At 37.7% G+C, this 20,575-nt stretch overlaps 1 protein-coding gene across 2 annotated transcripts in view; it reads right to left on the minus strand.

Moving 5' to 3' along the window:
- The window catches only part of CNTNAP4 (contactin associated protein-like 4), a 279,155-nt gene that overhangs the window by 117,816 nt on the left and 140,764 nt on the right, over positions 1 to 20,575 (minus strand). For both annotated transcript variants that reach the window (XM_011945986.1, XM_011945987.1), the window contains exon 4: positions 14,851 to 14,998. In XM_011945986.1, the coding sequence (XP_011801376.1) occupies positions 14,851 to 14,998 (148 nt within the window). The remainder of the gene's footprint in view (positions 1 to 14,850; positions 14,999 to 20,575) is intronic.

Here is a 20,575-nt window from a genome sequence, read left to right on the forward strand (position 1 = left end):
TCCTATTGTTATTGTAAAACAAATAAGCACAAACACAGTCTCTTAACACATCATACATTTATTATCTTACAATTCTAGAATTCAGAAGTCCTAAAATCAAGGTGTTGGCAGGAATTTTTTCCCTCTGAAGTCTCTAAAAAATAATCCATTTCTTTGTCTTTTCTACCTTTTAGAGATCAGTTGGCTTCTGGCCTCTTCCTTCATGTGAACAGTGTCACAGGATCTTCAAATCTCCCTTTCTTTCCCTCTCTCCCTGCCTCCTACTTCCCTTTTATAAGGACCCTCGTGATTACATCAGGTCCACCTGGATAAACCAAAATAATCTCCCCATTATAAGATCCCTAAGTTAATTACATTTGCAAAGCACTTTTGCCATGGTAACACAACATATTCACAGGTTTCAGGGACTAAGATAATACGGAGGTATTATCCTCTCTATCACAGTGAGTTACTTAACCTCTTTGTCCCTGTTGTCTCATTTGTAAAATGAGAATTACAGTATAGTCTTCTTAGGATTGTTGTATGCATGCTTATCTGCCTAGTTTTTAGAAGCTGACACACAATTAGCAATCAATGAATATTAACGACTGCTAACGCTAGCACTAGGATTTACTGTTAGAATATTGGGCAGGAAAAGGTACACAGCAAAAAATAGTTTAATAAGTACATTTGGTGTATTTGTGACTCTTTAAATAATAATGAATTGCTGAAGTACACAAAAACCCTTAATTATGAATGTCATTGCCAGGTTATGCAGCAAGGATGATTTCATGCCATCTGTGGGTTCTGTGGCTTTTTCTCCGTCTGTCAGCTCCTACCCAAGCTGACTTACCACAGCAATTGTTGGTGACCCGATTCCCCCTCAGTGAATATACCTCCATCTCAAATCTTCACATTTAGAGCAAGAATCGAGGAAAGAAGAGACTCAAAAAGACTGTAGGCCCCACTCTCATATCAATTCTCCCTGTGCCCGTAGGTATAGCTTGCTTTATTTACACAATTCAGAAATACAATCTCCCATGGAATTAAGAGCTTTGCAATAGAAAATATTCAAATATCTTTCAGGGAGTTGTGTTGGATGTAGTATTCCTAAAATGTGTATTCTGCCTTTTTTTCCTGCAGCACATATTTATAAAGAGTTTTCTGTGAATACCGTGGAAGACACAGTGATGCATAAAAACAAAGAACGCTTTTTGTTTTTTTGAAAGCGCTTATAGTCAATTGGGGAAGACACACAACCCTGAGATGCAATTATTCATGCCTGTCTTCAGAGCTCCGCTTTTGTATCACGGCTGGATCTTGAATGATTTCTAAGACGTGCAGGAGAGGGAGTTGATCCACTACAGCCTCTGAGAAGGGTGTCAACTAAATTGTAAAAATGCTTTACCTTCTTGAGCAGCAAACTTTTTCTATCATTACATATTTCATATACACACATACCCCTCATGGTAATATATTCCAGTTTTCCTGGTATCTTCTCCCCATCCCTGCATCCGACCCCTGTTCCAAGAGTTTGAGGCTTCTCAAATTTTGAGGGGTTGTCACTTGAAAAAACAACGTCCTCCCCACCCCCAAGTGAATTACTAAGACAAATATTCAAGAGCATAAACTGCGCTCTATGGTCCAGTTATATTGGAACCAATGGAAAAGAATCCCTTGGGATCTCCATAAACATTCAACATTCAACTTCCTGGGCTTGGCTAATGTTTACCAAATTATAATCTCTGGAATTCTAACCTGGAACAGGAATACAGGTCCCTAAGTGATTCTGAGGCAGATGGCAGTTGTTTAATAGGAAGAACAAGTAGATTCCATAAACCTATTCTCTGAAAATAAATAACCTCAGTGCATATTGAATTGGACCTGGAAATGAATTGTACCATGGAAATGAATGTTTTATTTATTTATAGTGTGGGTGGTACTTGCAGATAATTGTGGAGGTGGTAGAGATTTGTCCCTGGAAGATGTTTTCGGGATAAACTGATTCTGTGAGTTAAACTATGAATCACGGAATTTTTGCTGAGGTCAGATGACTAAAAAACGTAAAAGAGAAAAACTGGAATAGAAAATGCGTAAACTAGAAAATCAATTTTTCAATAACAGAAAATTAATTGTATTAATTGAAGGTCATGAAAGAGTGATTGAAAAAGACACTAGAGTCTTTTATTAATTCTTTAGGAATCTCCCCAAAATATAAATAGAACTAGAATGCTACCTATAAAGATCAGAGAAAAAAATAACATAGCTGTTTCATCAACTGGAAAGGGGTATAGACCAAACTCTTCTTAAACATGAAGTGAGCCTTAAACACTGATCATACTGTTTATTTATTTGAAAATTATTATCCATCAATTACTAAACAGAGGTCCAATTTTGACTTCTAAGAAACACAAATCAGACTGAGTTGCTGTTTAACTATTATACAGTGAAATATTAAAGTAGCAGCATGATAGATAGGCACTTGAGACCTGCATTACTGAATTGGTTTTTTAAAGCAATGGAGAAGAGAGACCAAGTACTCAAGAAATCAACAGGAAATAGATTGTACTATTTTTGCATGGTAGCAGAACAGAGCACAGAATGATTTAAGGGACTCTTAAGTTTAAAACAACTAAAATTAATACAATAAAGAGGAAGAAGGCACAGAAATCAAGGGTTATATATAACCATAGGGAAAAGGTGACCTTATTATATTTTTAAATAGACCAAGTTAAGGTCAGTAACAACACACCGGGAGGTTATAGGAACAAACATGATCATTCTCACTTAATTTTTATCAAGGTAAATTAACCTTTTAAACAGATTTGAAATTAGTAACATCTACTATGTCAAGGACACTTGCATGCATCACCAGAGGATGTAAGTTGCGTTTTTGTCTCTAATATTTATTTGCAACTTTTGTAATGTCACAGACGTCACCTAAATGCTGATTCTTAGTTTCCTTATTTGGCTACGTATGGAAAAATGACAGCCTCTCATTCTATACAAAGATGCTAGAGGGATTAAATGGAAATATCAAAATGCCTCAACATTGATTATTTTGTATACTGGTATCATTTTAATAATAACAACACTTGAAATCACATGTTTACCTCAAAGTTATCTCTCTTTTGATCAACTGCTGCCGTGTGAATTTGTGATTTTTATATATTTATGATACCATTTACATCATGGATAATCAGATTTTTTTTAATTCAACCATTTCACCAATACTTATTGAATGTTGTGCCAGGTGCTACGGTGGGAGCTGCTGTTGCTACAGTGAACACATCTGTCCTCAGGGATACTCCATCCTGAAGGAAGAGAGCAGGCAAATCCTCCTGTGTGTACAGACATATTTACACATTATAATGTAAAGATGTACAACTACAAGTTGGTAAATATGCATGATTATAATTGGTCTATTAAAAATATAGTAAAGTAGTAAAGATATGTAATTGTACATATTTACAAGTTGTAATTGTACATATTTGCATTTATACATACGTACAGACAAATGTACAAATTCCAAAGCATGGAAGGAAAGGACGGGGTTACAGGAGAGTTTTGGACATGGAGATTTAGATTTGGTTGGTGATCGGGGACAATATCTCTAAGGAAGTGCTATCTAAGCTGAGTAGGTAACCCTATATGTCAGCAGGGGCCAGGAAAGAAGGAGGAAGTGGGAAAAGGGAGAGTGTGGGTATGGGAGGGATGAGGACTGTTAGGGGTGTGGGAGAGACAGTCGAGGGCTGGATGGCACTGGCGGGAAGTAAATGGAAGTGGTCCATAGGGAGGTGAATTACTGGCTGATCACCTAGACCCTGTGAAGGCTTAGTTCCAGGTTTTGTTGGATAAGTCTGTTTTAGTTTTGTCCTTAGCCCTAGAATATAACAATACATCCTCAAGTACAGTCTTTACTCCCAAGGCAATATTCTTGTGGGATTTCTTTCTTCCCTTTAAAAAAAAAAAAAAATCTATTCTTGTGACAGATTACCTTGTGGCATTTCACTGAAACTCCACAGTATTTAACAAATTCCTCTAAATTGGCAGGACTTGAACTCCAAGGTGATCCCCTTCCAGTCCTAGGTAGACACTGAAATCTTTAGACTTTAGACTCTTTCTCCAGAGCTGCCTGGCATTTCATCTTGAGCATGTGAGTTACAAGAATTGGCCAAGGATCTGAGGGAAATGTGTCTGCAGCACGGACCCTTGCTCTCTGATCTTCTTCTGAATATTCCCTACTCAATTTCTAGCCTCTCTGACAACTTGAACTCTGACCTCTGTCCCCGCTGCCTAGTAAAATCTGGCTATTTTCTACTGGTCCTTTGGTAAAAGCAAGATAAATGTGGACTTCCCAAAGTTCACTTCCCTTCTTTCAAGAATCAAGTCCTCTCCAGTTTCTTTCATTTTATTAATAACTTAAACTTCAGAACTCTGAAGCAGGCTTTTTAAAATATATTTTATTTAATACATGATTTTATGGGCAGCAGCTTAGTCCAATAAAAACTACACTGCCATGACTGATACTGAAAAACAGATCTTCTCCCTTGTTGTGAACTGTCATAGTTAGCTTGAACCAGTCATTTATTTAGCGCTGACAAATAGACATTTTCTAATTCTATTTTCCTTTTTATTTATTACCTAAAATATTTAATTAAAGAGATACTCCTCTCTTCTATCTGGTTACCTTGAGGTACAAGTTATACAGGAAAAGTAAGATATGCTGTGTGTTTCCTTTCTTCGTTTATTAGTTTTCAAACTAAGGAGTTGGCTCTTTATGTCTCTCATAGGTGATCAATGGGGCTTTTTCAATTATTATCATGAACCCATTGACTCAAACATATTTAATTTGTTTCAAAACTTGGCAGTGACTATCCTTATTGATACTAAAACTTTTTCATTTTTGGTCAGTGAGAGCCTCTTCAACTGATGCTGAATTCTTTTGCCACAACCCTGATAGGTTTTCAGTTTCCTTATTTTCTAGTATCTTAATAGCTAGTCTTATTTTAATTTTAATATAACTCCATGTAATGATTAATACTAAGTGTCAACTTGATTGGATTAAAATATGCAAAATATTGATCCTGGGTATGTCTGTGAGGGTTTGCCAAAGGAGATTAACATTTGAGTCAGTGGACTGGGGAAGGTAGACCCAACCGTAATCTGGATGGGTACCATCTAATCAGCTTTCAGCGAACATAAAGCAGGCAGAAAAACATGAAAAGGCTGGACTGGTTTAGCCTCCCCACCTACTTCTTCCTCCCATGCTGGATGCTTCCTGCCCTCAAACATCGGACTCCAAGTTCTTCAGCTTTGAAACATGGACAAGCTTCCTTGCTCCTCAGCTTGCAGATGACCTATTGTGGGACCTTGTGATCATGTGAATTAATACTCCTTAATAAACTCATAGATAGATAGATAGATAGATAGATAGATAGATAGATAGATAGATAGATAGATATTCTGTATTAGATTAATACTGACTAATACAGATTTTGGTACCAGGAGCGGTTCTACAGGAACAGAATATTAAGGATAGAGTTCTTTAGTTGTTTGGGGGTTTCTGGAGTTGGCTGCTTAATATGATTAGACCCAAAAGTGCTAAGGACTGTACTTCTAATAGTATGGAGAACACTGATAGTCCTTGGCTTTAACTGTTTACAGAGTTAGGCAAAATTAATGCGTTTGACACTCCTGATTTATCACTCATGAGAGGCAAGGAGTTTAGTGACTCTATACGTAATACCTTTGACCATATGGGGAGAATATGTGGAGAACCAAGGAACATAGTGAAGCTGGTTGGTTGCTCCTAAGTTCACTGGACAAAGTGATGAAAGAAAATGACGAACTTAGGGATTCTGTCTCCTGGCTTCAGAAGCAGATACTGAGCCTCAAATCTTCTAAGATTGCCCTGGGACAGAGTCTTATCTCCTTTGGAGAAAGAGCTGAAATTGTGGAAAATCAGACACAGGCTCTCATCATGTGAGTGGCTGACCTGCAACAAAAGGTGGATGCACAGCCTCGCCAGATGTCTACTGTTAAAGTGAGGGCATTGATTGGAAAAGAATGGGACCCTGCAACTTGGAATGGGGACGTGTGGGAGGACCCTGATGAAGCTGGGGACACTGAGCTTGTAAATTCTGATGAACCTTTCTTGCCAGAAGAAACAGCTTCCCCATCTCCAGTAATGGCAACATCCTCTCCCCAACCCATGCTGCCATCAGTCTTTCCACCTTTGTCTGAGGAGATAAACTCTGCGCTGCCTGAGGCAACAGTGATGGCCTCCCTTGAGGCAGTTGCCAGGCAAGATAATGTTGATTCTCCTCAGGAGCCAACCCCAATCCCCATTTGCTTCTAGACCTATAACTAGAGTAAAGTCCAGGTGGACCCCTAGAGGTGAGGTTCAGAGTGTGACCCATGAGGAAGTGAAAAGAACTTGAAAAGAACTTCTTGAATTTTCTAATTTACATGAACAGAAATCTGGAGAACAGGGATGGGAATGGATATTAAGGGTGTGGGATAATGGTGGAAGGAACATAGAATTGGATCAGGCTGAATTTATTGATTTCAGCCCACTAAGTAAGTATTCTGCATTTAATGTTGCAGCTCAGGGAGTTAATAAAAGGTTCTAACAGTTTGTTTGCTTGGTTAGCTGAAATATGGATTAAAAGATGGCCCACTGTGAGTGAGCTAGAAGCCTAATGTCCCTTGGGTTAATGTAGAGAAAGGATTCCAAAGGCTTAGGGAGATGGGGATGGTAGAGTGGATTAGCCACTTTAGACCTACTCATTCCAGCTGGGAGGGTCTAGAAGATACACCCTTGACCAATGCCTTGTGAAACAGATTTGTGAGGGCAGCATCTGCATCTTCGAAAAGCCCTGTAATTTCTCTTCTCTGTATGTCAGATCTAACAGTGGGAACTGCAGTCACTCAACTACAAAATTTAAATACAATGGGAATAATTGGATCTTGAGGTGGCAGGGGCCAAGTGGCGGCACTCAGCCATCAAAGGCAAGGTGGGCATAGCTACTGTAATGGACAGCAGAGGCAAAGCAGTAATCAGAATAGTCTGACCGTGTAGAACTCAGATCTAACAGTGGGAACTGCAGTCACTCAACTACAAAATTTAAATACAATGGGAATAATTGGATCTTGAGGTGGCAGGGGCCAAGTGGCGGCACTCAGCCATCAAAGGCAAGGTGGGCATAGCTACTGTAATGGACAGCAGAGGCAAAGCAGTAATCAGAATAGTCTGACCGTGTAGAACTCTGGCATTGGCTAATTAATCAGTGTTCCTAGAAGTGAAATTGATAGGGAGCCTACTGCATTCCTGCTTAATTCATATAAGCAGAAAACTTCTAGGTCAAATGGACAAAATAAAAATTTGAATTATGAAAACAGAGAATCATGGCCCTCCAATTTCCAAACTTGAGCCACTTTACAGACCCAGAACCCCTTGAATGAAGGGGAGGCCAGATCCCCTTGAGGAAGGACCCTACTACTGTACTGACAATTTATGCTGTTAATCTTTCTGCCATCCTTCCCCAAGGAGACCTCCAGCCTTTTACCAGGGTAACTGTGCACTGGGGAAAGGAAAATAATCAGGCATTTCAGGGACTACTGGACACTGTCTCTGAGTTGACGCTGATTTTAGGGGACCTAAAACACTGTTGTGGTCCTCCAGTTAAAGTAGGGGCTTATGAAGGTCAGGTGATTAATGGAGTTTTAGCTCAGGTGTGACTTACAGCAGGTCCGGTGTGTCCCCAGACTCACCCTGCGGTCATTTCCCCAGTGCCAGGATGCATAATTGGCATAGATATACTTAGCAGCTGGTGGAACCTCCACATTGGCTCCCTGCCTGATACGTTGAGGGCTATTAAAGTGGGAAAGGCCAAATGGAAGCCAGCTCTAGCTGCTTCTACCAAGAAAAATAGTCAATTAAAAACAGTATCGCATCCCTGGAGGGGTTGCACAGATTTGTGAAAATATCAACGACTTGAAAGACGCAGAGGTGGTGATTCCCACCACATCTCCATTCAACTCTCCCATTTGGCCTGTGCAGAAGACAGCTGAATCTTGGAGAATAACAGTGGATTATCGTAAGCTTAACCAAGTGGTGATTCCAATTGCAACTGCTGTACTAGATATGGTTTCATTGCCTGCTCAAACTAACACATCTCCTGGTACCTGGTGTGCAGCCATTGACTTGGCAAGTGCCTTTTCTCCATTCCTGTCCATAAGGCCCACCAGAAGCAATTTGCTTTCAGCTGGCAAGGCCAGCAATATACCTTTACTTTCCTGCCTCAGAGGTGTATCAATTCTCTGGCTTTGTGTCATAATCTTATGTGGACAGAACTTAATAATTACTTAACAATAATACATAATACTCAATAAACTACTTAATACTTAATAAACCCCCTTTATATATATTTTTTCATTTCAATATTATTTCAAGTATAGTATATATATTTATATATAAATATATCTTATTAGATATGTATATCCCTTTATATAAACTCCTATATGTGTGTGTGTATATATATATATAAAATATATATATATATATCTTATTAGTTCTGTCCTTCTACACAACCCTAATACACTCCACTTGTCATAAACTCAAGATGATAAACTTTGCAAAGAATTACAGAATTTACACTCTGATTTTAGCCCAAGCAGAATCTATCTTCTTTTTAAACTTTGACATAAAACAGGATTTCTCAGCTACTATATAAGCTAATAGACAATCTGAGTGTAAGAACTGTCTAATTCACCCTATTCAAGCTTTTAGCAGTTAGCACATAGGAACTGCTCAATAAATAGGGATTGAACTCAATTATAACTATCCTTTTAGTAAATCTAACAAATGTATGGCTTTTCAGTTTTCCCCCAACCAGACATGTGGTGTGAGAGATTAGCATCCTGAATAGACAGAGACTATTATCTAGCTGTCTTTCAATGTTTTATTTTTCTCACCCAGGTAAATGTCTGTGCTTTTTATGGTACTTTAAAAAATTTCCTGTTTTCTAAACTTAAATGTGCTAATGGTTATAATTCCAACTTCACATTATGTAAAAAAATCGGAAATTTTTAAAATAATAAAATGTACATTCCTGTTTTGTAAAAGTTAATATGTTTTAAAATGATTGTTTTATATATTAAATACGATCCATAATTTTCTTTTAAACTGTCTGCATTGAAACAATTAAACACAATGGTTTAACACATCTATACACTTGCTCATCATATCCAATCTTCTTCCTCAGTTCTCCTGGTGCCCTGACCTTTATTGCAGCATCTTTAACAAGTTGAACACTAGAATGATGGAGAAAGCATTCCTGAGGCTTACTAGGCCTGACCCCATTCATTCATTCATTTTTGTTATTAGTCTTTATCCAGAAGACTGGGTGGAAACATTTCCTGATTTGAATGTGGGGTATTAGAGAAGTTGTCAGAACCAGAGGTTCCTATGCTGAGAAAATAGAAACAGTAAGAGAGTTATCCAGATAGAGAAATGAAGGCTGGGTACATGGTGATTGCCCTAGGTATCCTGCAGAAACCCTAAGGCTAGAAAAATCATAAAATCATGGCTTGCCAAAGGAACAAATTAGTTGAGTATGGCTTGACAGTTGGATGTTCTTATTCTGTTGGGGATGAGGAAGAGATGATCATGGGCTGCAAAATGAGGATGTTTATACAGTAACTAGAGAAAAGGAATTTAGAATTTCCACTAAGGACAACTGTCTCAGCAATTCATCCACAATTAAATAACATTATCTCCTGTAGTTTAATTGCTGCTTCCTAAGGACATTGCAGATATATTCACTTGCACCCATTTATTTTCCTTTGTTCACCATTGCTTACTTCTCTTTGAGACATGTAGTATTGTTTCTGTAGCATCAAATATTTTCTTTTCTTTTTCTTTCTTTCTCCCACCAGTAATTTATTTCTATACATTTCTTCTCTAGATCTATAAACATGATCACTACTGCTATGGCCAAGATATTTGAAATTTATAGTTTCTCTTTGATCCCATAAAATTTAGCTTCTACTTCTCTCATTACTCAGGAAACAACTTCAAGTTTACTGACATAAAAGTAGAACATGCTCTTTGATATGGATTTTCCATCTACTTGATGTTCCTTCATAACAAGTTATTGCCCTAACTTGCTGGGGTAGAGGGCAATTTATGTGTGGTTCTCACAAGAGCCATGTTCCTGCAATAATCACAGGATAGGCTTGCATCTGTGACTTCAGCAAATACGTACTAGGCGTAAGGGGAGCCTAGTTATAAAAATATTTATTCCACCAGAAAAATAGTACAAAGGAGCTGCTTTTATTATGGCAGAAATGCAGTCCCACTTTTCAAGACATGAGTAGTCGTTCAAACATAGCACTTCACACTTTTGTTATTAACAGTAGTACAATAAGCAGAATACTTTATGATTTACTAACAATAATGATATTTATATAGGTTTTAATTCAACATCTTCAACTCAGAGGGCTTGGAGTTCCAATCTTCCATATATCACAGGCATTTGAACTCAATGTGTCAATAATGGGACTATCTCTTGTTTCCTTCCACAATCTATTAATTGTCTCATTTCCCATCTTGGTAAATGACACCCCCTTCCAGACAGGTGTTCAAATTTGAAGGAAAAAAAAAGGATCGAGGGAGGAAAGAAAAAAAAAGCAAATTTGATAACTCAGTGTTCCCTCACATACAGTGACCAAGGTCTCTTGATTCAATATCCTCAGAATATTTTGAATTTGCTTACCTCCTCCTTTTGAGATGGAGTCTCACTCTGTTGCCCAGGCTGAAAGTGCAGTGGCATGATTTTGGCTCACTGCAACTCCAGTTCCTGGGTTCAAGTGATTCTCCTGTCTCAGCCTCCCAAGTAGCTGGGATTACAGGCGTGCACCACTACGCCTGGCTAATTTTTGCATTTTTAGTAAAGACAGGGTTTCACCATGTTGGCTGGGCTGGTCTCAAACTCCTGACCTCAGGTGATCCACCCACCTCGGCCTCCCAAAGTCCTGGAATTATAGGCATGAGCCACTGCGCCTGGCCCTTCCTCCCCTTTTACTGATTGCTGTTCCTCTAGGTTGGGGTTCTACCATCACTTGCTCAAACAAGAGTAAAAGCCTTCTAATGAGCTGCTGCCTCCAGACTTCACCCTCTAACCCGTAGCCCTAATTTCAGTCTGAATGACTGTACTCAAATACTCATTCCAGCAATCCTCTTTCCTGTGCTTGACTGGGGCACAGCATTTTTCCTATTTGAACCATCCTCTCAGTCTCCCATGTGAAAATATCTGCAACTTTGTTTCAAAATCTACCCTTATAAACTTTCTTGTGCTAACCACAATTTATCAATTACTTTATCCCTCACACCCTATGCTCATGCTACAATATTTTACACTTAGTTCATATAATTTTTCCAACACTGCACATGTCTCTCTTTATTAAGAAAATATATATGACTTTAGAATATCTCCCTATACCCAACACCTAGTAGAGTTCTTTTTAGCAAGTGCCAATAAATAGTTAAAGGCTCAATACATGTATGATTCATATAGTTATCAGGGGCACTGGCTTAGGAAAATGAGAGAGCTGATTTTAAATCCTAGATCTAACATAGGTTGTGTAATTCTGCAGAAGTTACTAATTTCTCTTAAATTCACCTTTTTGTATGTCAGGAGAGATGAAGCAGTCTGTGAGGTGTGCTACACTTGAGTGAATGGCTCAGGCAAAGCGCATCTGAGTCACATTAATTTGGTGCAGATGAGGAGGCACATGATGTAACTAAGCTGGAGAGGAGGATGGCTGGTTGCATGCAATCCTTTGGGCTTTCCTCAAGCTCAGGGGAAACCTACTTTGTTGGGCATGGATGGATGTCCTGTGGCTGTGATTCAGTAAAGAAATTCTACCCACTCCCCAACACCACTTTTCCTTTTAATAGGGATTTCGCAAGATTGGTCTTTTGTGTCTGGAGAAAATCCAATCTGATCTTGGGTCTGTGCTACTTAAGGGAGTTGCAGACAAAATCTTGCAACGGGATGCTTGTGATGATAGCAACTACAGCCCTTCCTTCTGAGGGTAGGGAAAGCCAGTAGTCCTAGCTACTTCTTGGCCATGTCACCCAAAGCAAGCTGTATGTCTTACGCAGTAGACAATTCTGCTTGTCTCCTCTGACTCCTGCATGAAATGGCAATATTCATGTGCCTGCTTCCTTACATTGCTAGGAACAAATCAGAAGATGCTTATTCTTTACAGTCTCTGACACATATTAACTTTAATAAATGATGGCTATATGTTTTAATAAATTAATATATTACAATGCCAATGCTATGAATAGGTGGAAAATGTGAGCATGACTGTGGTGTAATTGAGGTATTAAAGTCAATTTAATAAAATACATTCCCAAAAGGTACTCATGCCCAATCCATTCTCTGGTTATTTTCTGATTATCTACAATAATGTTTATCCATTAAGTTTATTACTTTTTCTCCTTTAATAATGGTTTAAAATTACACAACCATCATTTGTCATTAAATCCTGCCACACTATTTCACCATATGTGTTTAAGTTTGAGTTTAAAATCCTGTTGGCTCCCAGTACTACTACTTCAACCATGGGTCAATGTGAAAAGAATATTGACCAAACACATGGACAGTATGCTCACCCCAAAGATAGCAAATGAAGTCGCAACAAAAAGAACATTCCGGAGAGTTGCAAATCAAGACAGGTGAGGGGGAGGTTTGAGTATCATTAGCCACAGAGCAGCAGATAACTCAAAAGAGCCTGTACATTAGCTCTCACCCCCATGTAGACATTATACCTGGGGCTACAGAGTCAGCAAAACAGCATAAACAGTCCCACTAAGCTGTTGCTCTTAATGTTAAATTTGTTAATACTGAGTTTATATCCTAGGTTTAATGCATACTAAGTGTGTGGTATTAAACAAATTGCTTAATGTTTCTAAGACCCAGTTTTCTCTCTAATAAATGAGTGGTGTTGAGGATTAATTAGTAGAATGTCTACAAAAAATACATGCACAATAACTGTTAGCTATTTTTACACTGTGCTAGACAAATATTTTGCAAGGTGGATGCTCTGAATAAGTGGAGAATATAACTGTAAATAAGAAGCACTTTGAAATTTGTTTTCTAGTTGTCCATCATGTGGCATGAGCTTTGCTAAGCTCTGTGATCCAAAGACAAATAATACTACTGTCCAAGTTCTAGTTTGCAGGATCATAATTGGGGGTAGGTTTTTTTTAACGCATGATTTTATTCAGGTATAGGAATTGTGACGTGAGGAACTAACATGGCATAGCTAAGCTGGATTGTTGAGACTACGAAAGCCTGCAATTAAGGTGGACAGACAGTGAGAAGTTAGCTGGCCACTGACTCATCTCTGTTATTCAACAACTAGAGGAAATGTCAATACAAGCTTGCTTTCTGGAGTTTGGCAAACTTGCTTGCAAACCCAGCTCTGCCACTTCCTGTCTGTGGGGCTTGAGCAAGTCAACCTCTCTGAGCTTTAGCTTTCTCATTTTCAAAGTAGGTAGATGGAGCAGTTACCCAGTAATATTTATCTGGGCTACTTTGAGGAATCACAAACTGCTTAGAATAGTGCATATAATAAGCATGAAGGAAATGGTGCTATTTCTAGAGTTACAGAAAGGAATGCTATTAATATTATTAGTGTTATTACTATTAATATTATATTAATACTTTTAGTATTATTCTGTAGGCCCTGGAGGAATCAGGTCTGTCAAATATGTCTGATGGTAGAGATGGACACTGAGAACATCATGAAATACAGAATACTCACACAAACCACGCAATGTGATCTCTCTGTCGGATAGAGTTTAGACAACTTCAACAAGTCACTTGATCTCTTCATCACCTGCTTTCCTTTTATGTATATAAAGTGAATCAGAGCTTAACTTGGCTTACATCACAAAGTGACAGCATAGGTATGAAAAAAGCTTTAGTAGCTAAAAATAAATGTTTACTAGAGAAAAAAGTGATGCCGTGAAGTTGAGCAGTCCTGGGTTCTCTTCCAGATTATGTCATATGTGAGGCTCTGAGCAAATTACTGAATCTCTTCAAACCTCACACTCTTAGTCTGATAATTGTAAATCATATTAACTAACCCATTGTTCTATAATAAAAGTGTATCTAACAGGATAATGTGGCTTGAGGTGCACTATCAATAACTCCTACGTCCCTTCCTCACAAAAAATATACATAATAAAATGCTTCATTAAGAGGAGGCTAAGTGAAATCTCCGGTTTCTATCTTTTTTATGTGAAAGTATTTTAAACACATATTATATTCTGGGAGAAGTCTTTTCTTTTTCTATTAATTTATACTGAGAGCACAGCATATTCAAAAGTGAATTGTATGATATTGTTTGTAGGCTAAAGAAAAAAATAGTTTTTGGTTTCATAACAGATGATTGGTTAAACTCAATGGAACAGTGTCTCTTTTATTAGACTCAGGATACCTAAATGAAATATCATCAAATATAACTCACGAAGGAAACTTCTCATACTTCAAAGTTACAATCTAGTCAATAATATTCTATTTGAATAAATGTATTCACATGTATCAATAAATATATAGCTATCCATCTATCTATCTATCAAGTGCTTCCATCTCTGAATTAAAATGTTAAAGTTGAACACGAAAGTCAATATTGGCATGTACAGGCATACACAAAAAAGCTTTCCACAAAAATTATTTCTATTTTTTATATCTCTTTACAGAGCTAAAAAGTCCATTTCAGTTTGCAGCTTGGCTTTTAAAACATCTCTTTTGATATCTATGTCAGTGTATTGGATAAACAAACACTTACTGTATGCACATCCAAACACTTCGATTCGCATTCCAATTCTGCCCTTGGGGTTCCATTCTAAAGGGAGGAAGCGCAGAAATCGGGCTTTGACAGAAGGCTGGAGTCTATAGTACACAACACTGTCTGCATTTGCATTTCCTGAAAAACCCTACAAGAAAAGGGAAAGAAGGAAATCAATGTATCTGGAGAATATGCATTTCAGTTCGTCACCTATAATGTCTATGAATACTGTGTGATCTGCATTGTACTATGAATGGTGCTACCTTCTATAAGAAAACCGTATTAACAGTTATGTCACGATGTCTCTTCATCCACAGAAATTATTGTTGCTTCAACTTTTCTTTTTAAGAGACTTTAAATTCTACCACCCCATTATACCAGTTTTCAACCATGATAGCAGCAATAAAAATTGCTTCTGTAACGTGTAGATTGAACGTAAAAGTGTTCCATGTCTATAGCAATTAACATTGTGAATAGCAACAAAAAAATTGAGAAAATATTCTCCAAGGGGTTGAAAAACTATCATCTCAGTCGACAAAGAAGTTGCTTACATCATTGATGAATGAATTAAACTATGATGTGTTTTGGTTCTTTCACCTTCTCATCTTACTTATTAACATAAAGAAAAGTACCACCCAACATTCAAGTTGGAGCTACACTCAGATAACAGGTTTTTAAACCTCAGTAGCACAATGCCAGATACACACATTCAAATCGTTAAGGGACACTGGAAACAATAATAATGTGGAAAGACCTGTAATTAAACTTATGGACTTTAGAATTTGAAAGCTAGAGAAGTCTTGGGAATGATGCTAAGTTAGCACAGTCAAATTGCAGAGAAGGAAATTAAAGATCAGAAAGGAGAGAAAGAAAAGAAAAAACCCTCTGGTGTTTGCAAGCATTGCAACCATTATATGGTAGGGCCAGGAGCTATGTTTCTTCCATAAAATCAGGATGTATCTACATAACAGGTAGCTCACCTGTAAAACTCACATACTGCAGCACCCAACATCTAAGCATCTTTTGTTTTCTTCCATACAACACACTGTTAAGACTACAGGTGGAGAAGTCATCATGAAGCAGAAGTTGTTCTCAATAATGTATATTTCATTTTTATTTCCTAGCTTCCTTACCATGGTCCTCCTCCTCCTCCTCTCCTCCATCTCTTTCTTTCATAATAAGGGAACATGTAACTACATTTGCAGGTTCGTGATAAGTCCCTTGCCCATGACTGGGTCAACAAATAAGATCAACCTCATGTAGACTGCCCAAGGCAAAGATAAACACAACAGAAACACCAATACCCAGGGTATCTGATCATTTGCCTGTTTTTCTTTCTACTTCACAAATATCCCTTTACTATCATTTACCAAAACATTTTCTAATACATTTTTAAAAGATTGGGTGTTTTATAGTTAAATTAATTTGATTCTCCTTGTCAGTCAATCCCCTACCTCCTGCCCCTACTCCACCAGTATCCCATACACTAAATGTTCAAGCTCACAAAACACAGGCACAGTTGTGATGGCATCTCCAAATTATATCCAAAATCGGGGCATCTCTTTATCTCAATATGATCAGTCAGTTCAACAAAGCATCACCTCACCACAACTACCCTGACAGCCTCTTCCTGGGCTTTATTATTATTTTGTTCTTTGCCATCATCCCCAATATCTTCCCCTCTGAGCACATAGTAACACTTGTAGAGGTAAATTAAACTATGCCGTCCCCAACACTTTCTTTACCACTTAGAACAAAATCTAAACTCCTCATCCAAACACAGTCTCTAGCAACCACCTCCATTATGCTCTAACCACACTGGACCTCCTTGAACAAGCCAAGTTCAGTCCTCTCAGGGATTTGCACCAGCAGTCCACTCTGCTCTGAAAGCTCTTTCCCAAGACCTTTGCATGCCCAGCTTCTCTTGACATTTTAAGCTTTGACTAAAATATTACCCCCAAGACAGGTCCTTTTTGATCACAGTCTCTAGAGTACCTGTGTACTTGACATCCCCCATAAATATCTTGCTATTTTCTCTATATTTCTCATTATTTTAAGAGGGGTTTCTCTTATTTGATCATTATCTGCCTGTTTATCTTATACTCCTAGAAAACAAACTCTACTAAAGCAGGGAGGTTTATTGTGTTCCATCTGCAATACCTAGAACATTGCTCGGCTCAAAGTGGTTCTCATCAAAATATTTGTTGAATGTGTATGTTTGAGAAAGACTGAGCTTAAAAACGAAAGTCCCACATACGTCTCAATTACACGGCCTCTCGGAGCATGTCACATGCTAATGTGCAAATTGCAATGTATCGATCCATGGCAGGGACACTTACCTAGTGCATCTCAAATACATAAGGCCAGAGAACTGCTCCCCTCTGCTTTTGCTGTTGTTGCTGCTGTTGTTTTGCAGGGTAAATTTCTAGACTAGTGTTTCCCAGAACATAAATAGGAGAACACTGTTTAATTCCATGGATATTTGGACTCTGATAACCAGACCCCCGAGAAGGTTCCATTCTGTTCCACTGGTCAAAATTTTTTACTGAGGTTTGGTAAGAAAAGTTAGCTGTTTTCTATATTGAACTAACCAAACCTTATTCTCACCCAACCTCTAGAGCACGACAGTCTCAACTTCTATGGAAATCCTGATGATTTGTCCAAAAATTTGATTATTTCAATTTCCTTTAGGATGGCTGATATAGGGCAAAGTTTTCCGAACTTAGACTGCACATTAAAACTCTCAGCGCTCAGAGCCTGAGCATTGCTTCTGTTCTCTCCTTCTCTTTGTCTGTGTGTGTGTGTGTGTAAGCTTATGTCTTTTTTTTTTTTTTTTTTTTTAAGACGGAGTCTCGCTCTGTCACCCAGCTGGAGTGCAGTGGCGCGATCGCAGCTCACTGCAACCTCCACCTCCCGGGCTCAAACAATTCTCCTGCCTCAGCCTCCCAAGTAGCTGGGATTATGGGCCCCAGACACCATGGCTGGCACTTTTTTTTTGCACTTTTACTAGAGACAGGGATTCACCATGTTGGCCAGGCTGGTCTCAAACTCCTGACCTCAAATGATCTGCCCACCTTGGCCTCCCAAGGTGTTAGGATTATAGGCGTAAGCCACCACACCCAGCCTGCATACTTATGTCTTTACAAGCTTTCCAAATTAGAGTAATGTGTAGCTTAGGTTGAGGACCTTAGATCTTATACTTTTGATTCTATTTCCTAAGTGCTGCTGGCAGGCTAACATAATCCCTAATTATAATTTCTTGCACAGTGAACATCTGGATGATTAATTAAATTACCCTCCAAAAGATCTCACATTTGTTTCAAAATTAATGTAAGTTCAATGATTTTGGCGTTTTAAGGGACTGGGAGAAAAGATGCACAGTGACAGTGACAGCCGACAGGTAAATGCAGTAAGACATCTGCAAATGACAGCCTTTCACTTTTCACTTGATCATGTTATGAACTATTTAAATTTTGAAAACATTAAGAATAAACATATGATACATAGTTTATATTAATAAAAATATCATTGTCATATTCAAAACTGTTAGCAATTATCTCTTATGGAGGGTAAGGAAAATTGTGAGGTTGGGAATAAGAGACTTACAGCACATTCCAGTCAAATCTAGATTTTTTAATGGGCATGTATTAATTTTGTAATAATAAAATAATGGAGACAGACATAGGAAGAGTGTATAGCAATAAAGCAGGCAAAAGCATTACTTAGTAGCACTCTGGATACCTTAAACAACTTTCTAATGCCAGTGTCACTTGGAAAAATACGCAGTTACTATTCATTATATTTATTAACTGATCAATAATATTTGTAATTTTTGCTCCACTTGTTGAAATTTTTCATACACAACCAAGATTCTGCTTTGGATTTTAATATTCAATGGAAATTTTCAGAATGTTTGTGAATGATGCATGGGATTGATGCTACATTACTTGAAATGAAAAGTTCAGTGAATGCTGCTGAGTTTCAAATGTATTCCTTTGCCCAGGAACCTTTCCTCAATTTGCTATGAAGAATTGTTACCATAACAATTCACAAAGGAATGCATAGATTTCAAGGTCTATCTTTTTAAAAATAATAATAATTTTATTACAGGGACATTTATGTCTTCCTTTAAAGATTCTGAACTTTAGTTTATGTCAGGATTACTTGAGGTGTTTTATTAGAAACAAATCTTGCACCCGTGTACTAAATTTGTGGGGAGGGCCCTGAAATCTGCATTTCTAACACATGCCAAGCTAATTTTGTACTTTGGATCTTTGTCTCACTCATAAAGTACTCTTCTGGTTTGTGTATAAATCCTGTACTTTTATGTTCCCTATATTATCTCAAAACTTTTCAGAGAGAAAAAAAAATTTTAGAAGGTCTCACTTCAAAAGTCATAAACTGAGTATCTTATAAACAACAAAAATTTATTTTTCACAGTTCTGGAGGCTGGGAAGTCCAAAACCAAGGCGCCCGCAGATTCAGTGTCCGGTGAAGGCCCCTTCATGTTTCACGGAATGCCACTTTCTAGCTGTAGTCTCACATCGTGGAAGGGTGAATGAGCTCCTTTGGGTCTCTGTTATAAGAAAACTAATTGCATTTCCATAACAGGCCTCTTGACCTAATCACCTCCCAAAAGGCCCCACCTAATACCATCTTGTTGAGGGTTAAGATTTCAATATACGAAGTTTGGGGAGACACAAATATTTGGACCATAACAACTAGTGATTGTGTTCTATGTGATCAATTTAAATGTTTTCAACATGAAAGTTAGGGGCTCAGCATCAGACATAGCAGAAACGTATTAGGTAGCTTTAATATTTGCATCAACTCTGTGAAGTAGTTATTTTTGTACCCACTTTACAACTGAGGAAAATGAAAATTATAGACGTTATGTGCCTAAAGTCATACAGCCAGGAAGTGGCAGCACAAGGATTTAATTCCAGGCTTTTCTGACTCCAAAGCCCATAATGTAGCTAAGCCATCAAAAGGCATCACTTCAACAGAACATGAAAGCAAACAACTTACCCTAGAGGAAATTTAATATTTTATCTGAAGCTTTTTTCATTTTTCCTCATAATTTATATTTAAAACCTTTTACACATTTTAGAATAACACAACTTAGGTTATTGTTGAACTGGGACTCAGCTCTACCAGTTCACTTTTATAGACAAAAAGATTTTCTATTGAACTTTACATCTTCCCAAAACTATTGGAGTCAAATAAGAATAAATGATAAACATTCAATAATCAATGACTCTGGCATATAAACAGTAACCTCCTAATAGACATAGAATAATGTTATTATATTATTAAGTACATAAAATATCTAGAAGTAAAATGAACTTTATATGTCCTACCAAAAAGCCTTCATTGTATCTTTCTTTTCTTTTAGACTTGGTGATTTCCAGACTCAGTGAGATGTTCATAGATGGTTTAGGAATGTATTTTAACCAAGAAAATTTATGGAGTTAATGAATTAAAGTTTCTCACAGGATTTTAAGTATTTCCAAAGTGATTTTAAAGTTTATGAAGAGGCATAATAGCACTAATTTCTTTTTCAAATATTAATTGAGCAACTCATCTATAAAAGCCAAGAAGTATAAAGGGAGATGCCCATATGGCAATTTATAAGAAGCTCTAAAACGTCACTGTTATAAATCAGAAACATGGGACCCATTACACATAGTTGCAAAGCAGACTCTGCAATTATATAAAAATCAGT

Source organism: Colobus angolensis, unplaced genomic scaffold, assembly GCF_000951035.1.
Source record: "Colobus angolensis palliatus isolate OR3802 unplaced genomic scaffold, Cang.pa_1.0 Scaffold248, whole genome shotgun sequence".
NCBI lineage: Eukaryota > Metazoa > Chordata > Mammalia > Primates > Cercopithecidae > Colobus > Colobus angolensis.